The sequence below is a fragment of the Melanerpes formicivorus genome, unplaced genomic scaffold (genome assembly GCF_026170545.1).
Source record: "Melanerpes formicivorus ecotype bairdi unplaced genomic scaffold, bMelFor1.0.p_v2 SCAF_7, whole genome shotgun sequence".
NCBI classification, from domain to species: Eukaryota; Metazoa; Chordata; class Aves; order Piciformes; family Picidae; genus Melanerpes; species Melanerpes formicivorus.
In genome coordinates this window covers 25589220-25603996 of record NW_027142359.1, presented here as the reverse complement: position 1 = coordinate 25603996, position 14777 = coordinate 25589220, and the positions used below count along the sequence as shown (strand labels likewise).

The 14777-nt window shown below is 44.8% G+C and overlaps 2 protein-coding genes across 2 annotated transcripts; both read right to left on the bottom strand.

The window, feature by feature from the left end:
- Nucleotides 1-1131: 1131 nt before the first annotated feature.
- LOC137442575 (14 kDa phosphohistidine phosphatase-like) lies at nt 1132-4805 on the bottom strand. The gene is made up of 3 exons (XM_068141517.1): nt 4597-4805; nt 3719-3843; nt 1132-1369 (listed from the first exon to the last, which is right to left on the bottom strand). Exons 1-3 carry the CDS (start codon nt 4724-4726, stop codon nt 1277-1279), a joined length of 348 nt encoding a protein of 115 aa, XP_067997618.1. The 5' UTR covers nt 4727-4805; the 3' UTR covers nt 1132-1276.
- A 2720-nt stretch (nt 4806-7525) lies between these two features.
- On the bottom strand, nt 7526-13643 carry LOC137442572 (actin-related protein 2/3 complex subunit 5). Its single transcript, XM_068141514.1, has 4 exons — nt 13449-13643; nt 12602-12674; nt 9939-10115; nt 7526-8786 (listed from the first exon to the last, which is right to left on the bottom strand). The coding sequence occupies exons 1-4, from the start codon at nt 13589-13591 to the stop codon at nt 8724-8726; spliced, it is 456 nt and encodes a 151-aa protein (XP_067997615.1). The 5' UTR covers nt 13592-13643; the 3' UTR covers nt 7526-8723.
- Nucleotides 13644-14777: the final 1134 nt, after the last annotated feature.

Sequence of the window (14777 nt, the reverse complement as noted above, 5' to 3'; positions counted from 1 at the left end):
CAACCTGCATGAGAGGAAGCAGGTACCAATGAAGAGACCTGCAGTACAAGGGTCAAGAGATCCTGCTCCCAGGTGATTACTGAGATGGATTCTAATAAGGAATAGACTGATCCAAGGATGAGAAAAGGAAATCCCTCTCTGCTCAGGCAATCAAAACAGACACAAAAGGGTGATGTAAGATGGATTATTGGTGTAATAAGGCAGTTACAACAGGTAGAAACTGGACTAAAGCCTCTTAAATTTTGCACTGTGTACTTTAAGAGTCACAGGCACACTGAAAAGAAAAAGCCACTATACAACAGGAGATACTGGTAGGTAAGTGCTGTAGAAGTCGTGGGAAAGAGAACAGGTTTTACGTACATCTTGAAGATGGCAAGTCAGCAATGTAAACATAAGAACAAATGGTACCAATCTTGAAATCCACAACAGCATTCAGGAGAAGGTTGGCGGGAAACAAACCGGTGTCAAATGTAGCAAATAGTTCAGCAATAAATGAAGAGCAACATTCCACAACAATGGGATGAAGCAGGTGCTCTAAGTTAATTCAGGCACTGCCTAAGTGTACTGGGTCTGGCTGGGAGGTAGTTAACTAAGATAATTATTGCTATGAAAAAAAGGGGAAGGCATCATTATCTTCATAGGGAATAAAAGTAGTACAGGGAAATCAGAATGAAACAAGTATTGTCAGAGTTTGACATTGCAATCAGTCTGCTCTAGGGAAGAGTCTTACAGAACACAAGTGATCTTGATCGTTATTTGTGTGGAACGTGACTTAATTTTCAAATCCATGGAGTAAATTGAACATTTAGATCCTTGATGAATATCTGTAACAGTCAACCTTCCCCACCCTCCCAGTATTTCTAAATGTAGACAGGAAAATCCAAAAGAGCAATAAAGGAAACCAAAAGCATTACAGTCAAATGATGAAGGGAACAGATTTGAGCCTGTGGTATTTAAGCTGATGGCAAAATCCTGGTGTCTCCTACAGAGCACCAGTGAGAGAGGACTGGATGAAAACAACCTGAAGGTAAGATATGAGTGTGTTTAATTAGATGGCATATCAAAAGGAAAAAAAAAATGCTTAGAACTTCAGATTCTGAACCAAAAAAAAATGATCTGAAATTGATCTGGGGGTTACCAACTGTATTGTAAATTACAGCAGAGTCCAGTTACTCCAGATTTATGGTAGCATACATAGACACATTCAGTTTAATTTATCAAAGTAGAGCTCACAGAGTTACCAGGTTTGAGCTGGTTGTGTTCCTAAGTAGCTGATTTATTTCTTGTCGTCTGACCAAGTGATTTCATAATCTGTGTATGCTTTCTTCAGGATCTCCACAGTCACAGAGTGATCTGCTTTTCCATAGCCCTACAGGAAAGAAGAAGTGCTCCTTAGACATGTACGGAAAGTCAGTCCACAGAACCATTTGGTTCTTGTCAACACAAAATTATCCAGTTACAATTTGATTCTGCAAGCAGTTAATGTAAAAATCAAATACAGGCTCTATTATTCTTGCAGTATCTTGTTTTATTTTTCCTGTTTCGCCAATTCCTTCCCCAGCTTGAGTTGTAGAAAATGAATGAGACTGGGTCAAGCAATCTCAGGTAATAGAGGATGCATTTTTCACATGGTTTCTCCAGCAGAAAGCTTGTTCTAAAGTATTCCAAACCCCTCATTCACCATACTTATTGAATGTTCTTTTAAACTACAGACATTGCATGTTACCCACCTTAATGTATGAGCACACATTGGCTCAGGTGATGGAAAAGGGAATAAGCTACCACATGTGTAAACATTTGAGTAGTATCCCAGCCACTGAAAAAAATCAGTCTGCATGATTTATTTGCAATTTTGCCTTTCCTGGTAATGACATCATTTTAAATACCTGCACCTTTGAACTAAGGCAATGTCAGATGACCCCTGTGATTTTTAAACTCATTTAAATCCCTGTTACTCTTTCACTGAAATTTAAGACAGCTGTGGTAGAGGTGCCTGGAGTAGTGCACTTACATTCTTCTATAGGACTGGAGTTATCTCAGTTTGTTAGTTCACAATTACATGTAAGTTTTGCCTTGTGAAAAAAACTTTTACTGCACATCAGTGCAGTTAATTCATAAAACTCTGTGATTTACAGATTACTTTTTTTTTCCCCCTAGGAATATTTCACATGGAACTTAACTTGGCAGACTGAAAAAAGTGCTCTAGATTGTATTATTAAACACAACATGTACTGTTATTCCTGACTGACTCATCCTCAAGAGGAACAACTTAAGTAAACCAGCATTTAAACTGCCCAGGTTAAAAATACTGATGCATTATAAAATGCAAACTTTAGAAAAACACCATAGTTATGTTAGAAATACTGCAGGTTTATCCTGTCTGTTAAAGCACTCTTGCCTTGGTAACCACTTTGAAGACTATCTGGCTTTGCAAATAGCACAGCATCTACTTCAAAAGAAGGTAGTGACTACTTTCATGGTTTTTTGAATGTATCAAGGTCGTAGTTCTGTCTAACAATAAATCTACAAGTGAAGAGAAGCATTAAACCAGTGTAATAAATATACTAACTTCTGGCCTGCTACTGAGGTCTTCTGAACCTCCAGGTCTCCTGGTAATAAAACTTTTGATTTTATATGGTGCCCATCTCTAAACAGCAGGGTGGCCAAAGCAGAGAAAAAAGTATTGTTCATAGACATTACATTACAAGAGCAAAAGTTGTTTGCTACCTCTAATGCTACATTGACAGCTGGATTAATAACACAGGTGTCAAGCCTCATCTAAAAATACAGTTATGATGAGGCCCTACAATCACAAGAATTTAGTAGAAAAAGACACTGCCTTCTCCCTCCGTACAAATCCTGAAGAGATTTGGAGGGGAGTGGCAAGAGTCACTTTGGAACAAAATCAGCACTAGTGCTTAACAAAAGCTTAACATACTTGAGGGCCAGCCTTCATTGCTCTTCCAAGGTAAGCTGAGTTGAAGTAACCATCACTTTGTGTAAAAACAATTAACTGAAATTTTTCTTCTTGACTACATTAGAAGCCTAGAATATTTGCTTCCACTGTTACTACAGAAGCAGCCATGCTTCAACACAGGGCAACACCAGAAACCAACTACAGCATGTCCCCTAAATTCAAGAAATCATTACCCTTTACTGAGTGTTTCACAAAGAAACTGAACTTACTCGTAATAATAACAGGTAACAAAAATTGTTTCTCTCTTCATGGAAGATACTTTTATTCCCAGATGATGTGACACTACACCTTCAATAAAAATTCACCACACTCGAACTGGTTCTACTCCTCTCACTAAGTATACACACAGAACATTCACAATTTAGCTGGTCACTACCAACCAACATTTTTACTGGCAAATAAAGATCACAATACAGCTGGAGCAGGACTCTGTATCTACAAATGGGCTAAGGCAGCAAGAACAGATTCTGAGTAAAGAGGTGCTAACTTCTGATTTTAGTCTTGATTACAAGTTAACATGGAATAAAATCAGCATTAAGTTATCCAATTAGTTTTGGTTTGGACTCCTGATCTTAGAACTAGTGTTTTTCTAATCTATCTCATAAGTAAGCCAGGCAAGTTTTCCAGTTAATATTTGCACTGTGATTCAAATGGCCAAGAACCACCACACTACAGAACAGAAACCCCAGAACAGAGACAAAAGAAATTGAAGGGACATGTGAGATGAGAAGGGACACTTACTGTAGAGAGCCCAAATACCCTTATTTTCTTGTCTTTGCTATTATGATCAATTTTGCCTCCTCCAAGGCACTTGCACTCATATCCCAGCTTTTCCATCTCAGGATTTAGTTTTTCAAATATGTGATCTGCTCAAGAAAAAATGGTTAGAGACATTAGAATACACACTAGGCACCAAATAATCTTCAGTTATTGTCCATTCATTTTCCTCTTTCAGCTGCAAGGGCAGGAGGTTTCTCTTGACAGATATAGCAAGGCTGTAATTAAGGTTATCTGTTTCAGATTTTTTACTTGGAATCATGTAATGGTTTGGATTGGAAGGGACCTTAAAGATCATCTAGTTCCAAACCCCCATGCTATGGGCACTAACACCTTCCACTAGATCAGGTTGTTCAAACCCCCAACCAATGTAGCCTTGAAGAGTTCCAGGGATAGGGTATCCACAGCTTCTCCAGGCAACATGCTGCAGTGCCTCACCACCCCCACCGTCAAAATTTTCTGCTTAATAGTCAATCTAAACCTACCCTCTCTTAGCTGGAAACCGTTTTCTTCATCCTAACCCTACACTCCCTACAAAAAGTCTCTCCCCAGCTTTCCTGTCCTCCCAGTTCGCTCGGTTAGCACACCTCATTCTCCTAAATGAGCTTTATCAAGGTGGGGAATTTCATGTGACAGACACGGGCCCACTTGTCGCATTTGCATGTGACACCTATGAAGGGGGTACGAAACGCACTTCTAAGCACCAGTCCCCGCAGGCCGGGGGCTCCCCTCCGCCTCAGCTTCCCGGGGAAATCGGCCGCCCCGTCCCTGAGGGAGAAGCCACCGGAGGGGGGCCGCCAACGGCCGCTTCCCGAGCCCCGCTCCCTCGGCCTGTCACGCACTGTGAAATTCGGCCGCCTTGGTGCCGCGGACTATGTCCCGCTGCTCCCCGCCGCCCGGGCGCTGCAGGCGCACCAGGATGTACTTGAAGGTTCCCTCGGGGTCGATCTCGACGTCTCGCACCGCCGCCATGGCGCTGTCACCCGCCTGTGAGGTGACCGGGCCGCCACCGCCGTCCTCCGCGGTGGGCGGGAAGGCGCCACACGCTCCCGGGGCGGGGCTGTCGCGGCCGCTCTGCGGCTCATGGTGAGGCGAGCAGGGTGAGGGCTGGCGGAGGTGGCGGTCTCGGCTCACCGGCTTTGCGTGAAGGCATAAGGGGAAAACAAAGCGTTACTGCTTCCATTTGCCGGGGGAGGCCTCGGGGTGCTCGGTTCCATGGCCCCCCTCTTCAGCCGCTGGGCCGTCTCCTCTCTCCGGCTGACCAGAGCAGGGCGCTACCGGTGCTCACCGTCACAGATCGAGTGCAGAGCTAAGGCTTTATGCTGGAGGGTTGGAAGGGACAGCGAGAGCTTAATGCTCTGAGAATATATAGTTTACTGTTTACATACTGTAAGTGAGAGACATAAAGTACTTATAAACACTAAATAAGACAGAAATTTACTGCCCACTCACTATATTTTAGGGGTTCTGCACAATGAGTTAGGCAAGCTTCACACACATTCATCACAAAGACACACGTCTAGAATGAAGAAGATAAACCAGCAATCGTAAACACAGCAGGATCTAGAGAAGTACCAGTCTCTAGTACACTGCTCTTGGGAGGAAAAAGAGAATTATTGCCTTGTAGCGCTGCAGTAAGAGCATGGTCTTGTGTCAAGTGTTTACTCCAAAAACTGGGAGTATTTGCATTTCGAAGAGTTAAGTTTTTCCAAGAGTTCCAGAGTATCTCTACAGCTGAGGTTCAACACAGCTGCATCTTTGAAGTGCTGCACGTGGGTCACTTTCAAATAAGCTGTTAGTGCATACAAGTAGCAAATAATTGCTGACATTAATTTTTCCATCTAGAATAGTTTTACAGTACAAAACCAGTGCCTGGATACACAGCATGCTGTAAGGAAAAAAATAATCTGATCTAGAAGTTCCTGTTCACAACAGAGACAGAGGAGTCTTGTAAACCTTCATTGGAATAAAGGGAGAGTCCACAGGGCAATTCCTTGTTGGATCTCTCTTGCTGGAAGACACAGCTTCCCTTTTATCCTAAATCCCTGGATGCAAATTTCCCTCTCCCTTTCCCCTTAGGCTGAGGCACTCAGGATTTACAATCTTTCCCAAATGCCTACTGCATGTCCCCCTTCCCTTGTAACCCCCTTGCATCATGCATTGTATGTTCCATTAAATTAGGTTCTCTGGGTGGAGAAGTTAATATTCAGTGGTCTACTAAGCCTGTGCTCTTGTCCTAAAAGTTCAGAAGTTCAGGCTGTGTTCAGTGTCTGCTATCTTCAGACAGACCCCTACTGATTTACCAGATTCAAGGTAAGGTACTTAGCAGAGGCCCTTTTGTGATTTACACACACATAGATAAGGAGAACTGTCTGGTTCCTCCCTTTCTATTCCAACTCACAGACAATTCTTCCTTTGTAAACGCACTACCTCCTTTTAATCCCATCAATGCTATATAAAGATGCACTAAAAGCATTATTAAGTTAGAGAAACAACACATTATCAGCTAAATAAAGCATTTAGAGGTGTTTAAGTAATTGGAAATTTTTTATTGAAACTTTTGTCATTTAGTACTTCATAATTGAAGTTGCTTACTAAAAAACTTTGTTAGCAGTCCCAAGCCTTAATAAATATTTCTGATATTTTGCTATTTTAGATAGCTGTCAGTTGCCTTCTTGGGCACAGAACATCACTGTCACTGCAAGACAACCAGAGGCCAAATGAAGGAATTGAAAAGGTGAGGAGGGGTTTAACTGGAATGCAAGCTTACCATCTGAAGTGTTCTGAATCTGCCAAGGCAGGCAGGGAAAGTGATAAAATCTCTCTGAGGTGCTCTTTAGGATCACAGGGCTGAGACCCCTGTGGAGTTGATGGGGTTGCTCAAGCACGTTCAGTAAATGAAGACCTGTAGAGTCATTGTAGTGTTTGTTCTTTCAAGTTTCTGCCAAGCAATCCAGAGGGTCTATGTTTGTCTCAATATTTTTTGTATTACAGATTATACTTTGATTGGTTTTTTATTCTAGTTTAGCCTTAATTATGTCTCCTTGAAGCTCTAGCATTAGGAAGGTTTTTTTTGGAGCTTGCTTGTTTGAATGATCACTGCCTGTTGATTTTCAGCTGGAAAAGGATGCTTTGTTTCCTTGGGTATAGAAGAATGTCTGTTGCATGTCTAAACCTGTGGAAAACTTTATTAGTCCATTTGAGTTAAGATGTATGGAAGGAACTGGCAGCAAACAATGGTAATGTTGATAAACAAGGGCAAGGATGGTAGAGGAAATGCTTAGGCCATACCTCAGAAGCTCGCTTTAAAGGAAATTTGTTCTCAACAAGGAGAGGCATCTGGATTGACCTGACATGAGTTTCAACATATAAGTCTGTGAGTTAAGAATAGGCAAAGAAGAATTTTGTAATGTTCTTAATGCTTGTCTGTCCAAGCACCCCTTTCATCCAAAAGTAGCTTCCTACACCACACTGAAGTACAGGAACTTCCTCTTGGCTTTTAGGCTGAAGACAGAAATCCCCTGCTGTTGGCAGTACCAGTTAATGTGCCATTTTGTGGGCCTCAAGGGTATGAAGCGGATGGCATGGGACAACAGGGATCTCAATCCAGAGATACATACATAAACAAGTAGCAGCTAGAAACCAGAAATATTAAGAAAAATAACAGGATATGTTTTAGGGCTTTGGTTTTTAGTGTCATCTGTTGTGGAATAGCAGCCCGCTGAAAACAGTCAGTCCCATAGTTAACTTGAAGGCACTTCAGACACCAAGTAAATATTCAGCAATGATTTATTGTCTGGTCTTTGTTATTTTTACAAAAACAAAAAGGCAGATATCAAAAAACAGGAAAGATTTCCCAAGTTCCCCAAGAGTTTTACACAAGTGAACTACAGTAAAATGGTGAATGGAAAATATGTGTTTCAGTCCTGGCCCTAAACCATCAACAGTCACCTGAGGTCTGGGATGTCCTGGCTTTTCCCAGTTCTTGGTGAGGTACTCCTCTGTATTATGGAACCTGATTTGCCCATTAGCTAACACATTATGGCTCAACCCAACAGGAATGTCAGCTCTCTGGTGTCCCTTAAGACACCAGAAAACAACACATGGGAGAGCTCTGCAACCACAGAATGGACACCAGTAAGTGTTTCTCAGATCACCCCAAGCAGCCACTTTGTTGTGCTTGACAAAATTAAACCACTTTCAAGCTGCTGAAGGATTATCTGCTGTGTGAAAGCTGCTTTTCCTTCTTTTCAGGATTGCTGCTCCCACTGGGCTGGGCTCCAGCAAAAATGGACCATCAACCTTCCATCATCCCAACTGCATGATGGACAACTTTATGACCTTCCTGCTGTGGACCCAGAACCTGACTGATCATGAGGAACCTGTGCAGGCTTTATGATGTGAGGGTAAGAAAAGTACTCAGCTCTCAGGAATGATAATTGGTGTCAGAAAGGAATTTTTGCTTACTGTCTTGTTCAAGGTTGTAGGTTCAGAGGTTGACCAAAGGAAGCATGGTCCCATTACCTGTATTAATAGCTGCCTCACTTCTCAAAAGCACATCTTAGGGCAAAACACTGCTGGCTAGCAGAAAGAATTAAGACATTGCCCTCAGTCCCTCAGCACTTGCTTGGAAAGTCAGGTTGAAATCAGCCATAATTACACACAAATGCCAATCACCCTAAAGACAAAGCTGTACACATCACTAGATGCTGTCACTGAAACGTTCATCAGTACCAAATATTCCTGTTAGAAACAAAATTGCACCTTCATCGTTTTCCAGAATTTAACCAAAAAAACAACCATCAAAAAGACATCACGATATGCATTACTGGTCAGGTATGAAAGCAGCAGTGAGAAGGCAAGCTGAGAGACAGGCACTGCCCATGGGGCAGCAACGGCATTTGGTGGTCTGGGGTTTGCACCAGCACTTCCCAGGCCCTGGAGGGCAGACAGCTGCTTGTTGCTGGATTTAAACCGTTTTCCTGGCAGTCAGAACACGCACGATGGACCCCACTCCTCCAGCAGCCAGTGCCTGGGAACAGAAACATAGGAATTACCCCAGGTCAAGGTAACTACAGGCTGAAACCACTGACCAGAAAGCCTTCCTGACTATTTCAAATGAGCATCTCTCCACATTTTACAAATCACACAGAATCACAGAGAACCAAGTTGTAAGGGACCCCAAGGATCATCTGGTCTAACCTTTCTAGGTGATCAGTTGAAATGAGATGGCCCAGCACCCTGTCAAGCTGAGTCTTCAAACTGACCAACGTAGAGGAATCCACTACTTCCCCTGGGAGATGATTCCACAGTTTAATTGTTCCCCTGCAGAAATGTTTTCTTCTGGAATCCAATCGGAATCTCCCCATGAGTAATTTGTACCCACCAACCCTTTGTCTTGTTTTTCCCATGGGATTCCTTGTAAAGAGGGAGTCTCCATCCTCCTGGTAGCCACCCTTTCTGTACTAGTCCATGGTAGTAAGAATAGACTAGACTAGACTAGATTAGAATAAACAGTTGGAAAAGAACTTTGAGATCATCAAGTCCAACCTATCACCCAACACCACTGATGCACCATTCAGGATGGATGAAAAATGTTTTCTAGCCCATAAATACAATAGAATAAACCAGGTTGGAAGAGACCTTCAAGATCATTGTGTCCAACCTATCAACCAATCCAACCCACCTAATCAACTAAACCACCCTAAGCCTTCTCAATGCTGAACAAACCCAGCTCTCTCAGCCTTTCCTCACATGGCAGAGCTGCCAGTCCTCTGGGCACTTTCCAGCCTGTCTGCATCTGTTTTGTACAGTGGGGACCAAAACTACACTCAAACTCAGGGTGCAGGGAACAATGACCATGTTTGCTTTGAAGGCAGGTATTTAACAAGCTTTTATTTCTAAGTTGCAAATTTTACGTCCCTCAGGGAAGGATATTCTACTTCCACCCATGTGAATCATTGGATTGAAGGATTTTGTTTCCCTCAGTCTAAAAAAACCCAAACTTTAACTGCAGAATCTTTACCCAAGTAATCAAAGGCAGGACCTCCTTGCAGCATGAAATGTGACATTTCAGTTTTTACCAGGCAGCAAGGTCATTCTTACCAGGCTTGGTAAGCATGCTCTAGACCCAAGAACCTGCTCTCACAGATAACCCCTACAAGAGCACACCCTGTGAACTCACCTTCTCATGCCACTGCAGCAGCACGGCGCTGCTGTTGTCAGAGGGGCTCTCAAAACCTTTGTAGATGTACTTCATCAGCAGGTCAACCCCATTCTTGTCCAGTGACTGCACTGCCTTCTCAATATCATTGGCTTTGAAGGAGATGAGGACCTTCAGGACAATGCTTTCTGCACGGTCCTGTCAAGAAATGAAGCAAGCAAAGATATGCTCACTCCCATGGAAAGTGCCTTCATCTTTCCAACAAAGATAGTTTTTAAATTATTCTAAAGGCTGTTTGAAAAGGGCAGGTTGTGCTCAAAGCTTATGATAATAACACATATCAGATAAACAGCATCAGGGTTGAATTGTGTTTGTCCTGCTGTAGGATTTTTTCCCCTCACTCTGCTTGTGTTTGCAGCTCTCCACCTATAAATTTAGGTTATGGCTAACTAATTTAGTTTTGAAACTTGAGATCTGGTAAATTCCAAAATAATTCTAAGAGTTGCCTTCCCTTGTCACCTGTACCATTTTATGAGATACTAGGTTATGTTACGGTGGTGAAACACTGGCCCAGGTTGCCCAGAAAGGTGGTAGATGCCCCATCCCTGGAACCCATTCTAAATTGGGTTGTATGGGGCTCTGAGCAACCTGTTCTAGTTGCAGATGTCCTTGCTGACTGCAGTGGAGTTAGACTAAGTGACCTTTTAAAGTTCCCTTCCAACCCAAGCAGTCTGATTCTATGATTCTATTCCATAGAAATGCCACTGCTCAGGCTGGAAGAGCTGATAACTTGAAGCCATGTTTTCAATAGTCAGCTTCTGTCCCTGCAAACCTGCAGCACTAATATTTTGTATTAATAACCATTTGCAAGTCTAGCTGGATGTCATTTCAGGTCCAGGAATGTATTTGGCATGATTACAGCAGCTCTTCCTGTTCATCACTGAGGGTAGATGAAAGAAAAAGGTCTCATGCATGTTGGACTTTTGAATAGTTCCATTCTACAAATATTTCAAGCAGTTTCATTCTTTTGAAATTAGGGATGTTAGTTTGCTCAGCTTAATATCCCATAGCTACTCAGCTCAGCAAGACCTCATGTAAAAAACTATAGGTAAAAACTTAAAAGTTCCACAAGAACAACTGAAAATGAGGCCTAACATTAACATTCAGTTGTTCTGCCCTCTTCAATTCTGCCTTCATAGTATGTACATCAATATGGCTGTAATGGAAACAAGTTGGTTGATGTGAGGACAAAGTTTTTAAGCCTTTCATAAAGTGCTGTCCTAAAAGAATCCAAGCATGGTGGCGGTTGGAAGGGATCTCTGGAGATCATCTAGTCTCATCCCACTCCTAAAGCAGGATCATCCAGAGCAGCTTGCACAGGATCACTGTGTCCAGGCAGGTTTGGAATCTCTTCAGAGGATTCCACAACCTCTCTGGGCAGCTTGGTCTGGGGCTCCAGCACCCTCACACCTAAGAATTTTCTTCTCCTGTTGAGGTGGAACCTCCTAGGTTCCAATTTGTGCCTGCTGCCCCTTGTCCTGTCACTGGGCAACAGTGGAAAGATCCTCTCCTCACCCTCTTGACCCTACCTCCATTCCCCTTTAGGTACCAGTAGCAGCTCCCCTATTGGGCTGTTCTTCTCCAGGCTCAACAGCCCCAGGTCTCTCAGCCTTTCCTCCTCACAGAGATGCTCCAGATCCCTCAGCCTCTTTGTAGTCTCCACTGGGCTCTCTCCAGTGGTTCCCTGTCTCTCTTGAACTGGGAAACCCAGAACTAGACAGAGTTATTCCAGATGTGGCCTCACTGGGGCAGAGTAGAGGAAGAGGTGAACCTCCCTCAACCTGCTGCTGGTCACACTTCTTATGAACAGCTGGATCTCAAAACTCTGTGAAAATCCTTGGGAAAGGTGAAAAAGATTCCATGGACATCTTGGTGAGCAGCACAAGACACATGCCTGTGGGACTCTCAAACAGGGAGAACAGAGCTCTACAGGTGCTTGCCATCTGAACAATTCCACATTTTCTTTGCCTGTTCCTCCTGCCACTACTATCAGGAGCCATTCATGGTTATTCTGGGGAGACTCAGAAATACAGCCATGCAGCAGGTTCCTACATTGTCACAGGGGGAGTGCTTGCGTGCACTAAGGTTTTGAACAGCTCAGTTTTGATCAAATGAAATAACCACCAGTTCTTCCTTTTTCACAGGTTCAGGCTCTGGCTGTGCTAGCAACTTACTTGGTCAGAGGTGACAACTGCACTTTTGGTTCCTCAGTTGTTTGGTGCCAACTACATCTACATGCTGCCAGCTCTGGATCAGGCATGGGGTACCCGATGATGTGTGGAGTTACCCAGGACACACAACACACCAGCAGCCCAGGTAGGATAACACACAAAACCTGATCTAGCACCAAGTTAAAGCACATGTGACAAAGCTGTGGTGTTTTGAACAAGATTACATCACCCGAGGACACAGATGCTTTGACATCAGGGAATACCCTAAACTCAGCTTCCTTGGCTTCCTAAGGTGCACCTGTCAGGGTTTTTTGGGGTTATAGAAACAAAATAGGATTTCTAAGGAGCATCAGGGGCTAAGGCTGTAAAAAATATCACTGAAGTGAGAACTGGTTTTGTTCTAGTTCAAAGCAGGACAAGGAGTAAGCCATGAGTGAATTGGTTCCTATTCACCTTCACCGCTTGGTTCTTCGTGTTGATGGGAGGGTTCTTCAGAGCTGCCTGTAGTGCAGCCATCATGTTCCCTGTGCCAGATGGTTAAGGACCAGATACCAAGTATTTAGGAAGCAACAGAACCAGCTGCAGGGTCCCGAGACCTGTAGCTGGCTTGTGTATGACCGAAATTACTTAACGGTTCAGTGGCTACAATGATTCCCTCAACAGCCAGCACAGACTACATTGCGAGATTGCAATCATCAGGCCATTTGAGGAAGGCACAGCACCGAAAAGCTGCACACTTCCAGCATTGGAGTATACTTCTTTGGTTCTTCACCGCACGAGAATCCCAGTAAAATGAATCATTACCCACATCTGCAATTCATAGCAGGCCTTAGGGACAGCGACTTAACAGTGGCTTGTGGCAAGAGCTAGTCCGTAAGGTAGCCAGGCAGGGAAGCCGGCGGCGAGCACACGGAGCGCTCCTTTCCGCCACAGGAAAACCCATTCCTCCATCCTTCTCACCCCTCCCAGATACGGCAGCCCTGAGCCGCCGCCGCCGCCTCTGCCGTGATGGGGAGGAAGCGAGGCTGGCTTCCTTCTCGCAGTCCCGGTCGCTTCCCCTTGTCAGCCTTGCAGCCTTTCCTCCTGCCAGCCTCGGCTGCCCTTCCCCTCAGCCGCTTCCTGCCCTCCTGTCAGGCCACGGCCGGGTCGCCCCGCTCCAGGCACGGGTGTTCCCATACAAGGCAGCTCCGGCAGCAGCCGTAGCGCCCGTTCCCTGCCCGCAAGGCTCCGCACCCTCCTCCCACAATCGCCGCGCCCGCTCCTGACGAGACTCTTTCCCTCCGCGCGGGCGGAAGGATATTGCCGCAGACACGAATCCACCTCGCCCTCATCGGGCCCCGCTTGACCGTCGCCTCCATCCTCCTCATCCACAAACTTGTTCTCGTCGTACTCATCCACATCCACCCGGCGGAACCGCGCTGACGACACCGTGTGCTTCGCCATGGCCGCCCCGCTCGCGTCTGCCACGGACACGCGCGCAGGGCAGGCGCGCTCACGGAAACGGCGGCAGCTGCCATTGGTGGGCCGCGAGGTGCGTCACGGGCCGGGAGCGGGGCCACTGCTGCGGGCGAGGCCGTTAACGCTTTAGCCGTGTGGGTTGCTGCTTGCGAGCGCCCCTGGCGGCGTGGTGGTGTTCGGTCTTGGTTGTCGGTGTTTCTGGGTGGCATTTTTTTTCGGTGTTTTTTGTTGCACAGTTTGCGCTAGTGTCTGGGGGTTTGTGGCGTGGTGTTTGTTTGGGGTTTGCTGGATTGTGGGGTTTGTGGTGTCCTGTTTGGCCCCTGGCCAGCTTCACCTGACAGTGTGAAGCCCCATCTATGGCTGTGCAGCCTCACCGTGTGCAGTCTGTGCCGGTGTCCACCTTCCTCTCTCAGTGTCCAGCTTCTCCTACCAGCTATTTCTGCAGAACCACTGACAAGCCATGATGCCGTGCTTCAGCTTTGGCCCATCTTTCAGACAGGTATGAACAAGGCAGGGTGCTGCCAACCCCTTCCAGATTTTCCTGGGCACAAAGTGCTCACAGATCACCCAACAGAGTGTCAACACAACACGTGTGCCCCATGGCTAATAAGTACAGTTTAGTCCTGAATTTGGAGGACTGAATACCACTTTATTGCTATGAGATTGTTAAAAAATAACTAAATAATAAATTACATCATTGGTTCTATGCTTTTTGGCAAATTAAGTAATAAAGAATCACAAGATCATTATGGTTGCTGAAAGACCTCTAAAATCATCAAGTCCAACCATGAACCCAACACCACTATGCATAATAAACAATGTCCCAAAGTGCCATGTCTACACATTCTTTGAAAACCTCCAGGAATGGTGATTCCACCACTTCCATGGGCAGCCTGTTCCAGGCCTTGACCACTCTTTCAGTAAAGAAATGTTTCCTAATATCCAGCCTAAACTTACCCTGGTGCAACTTGAGGTAATTTCCTATCCTATCACTTCAGAGTCGGGAGGAGAGACCAACATACACCTCACTACAACCCCATTTCAGCTTAGAAAGCTTCCTGTGAACATATTAGGTAACAGTGATAGGGCAAGAGGAAATGGCTTCAAGCTGTGCTGAGGAAGATTACAGAATCATAGGACCATAGGGGTTAGAAGGGATCGCATTTAGTCC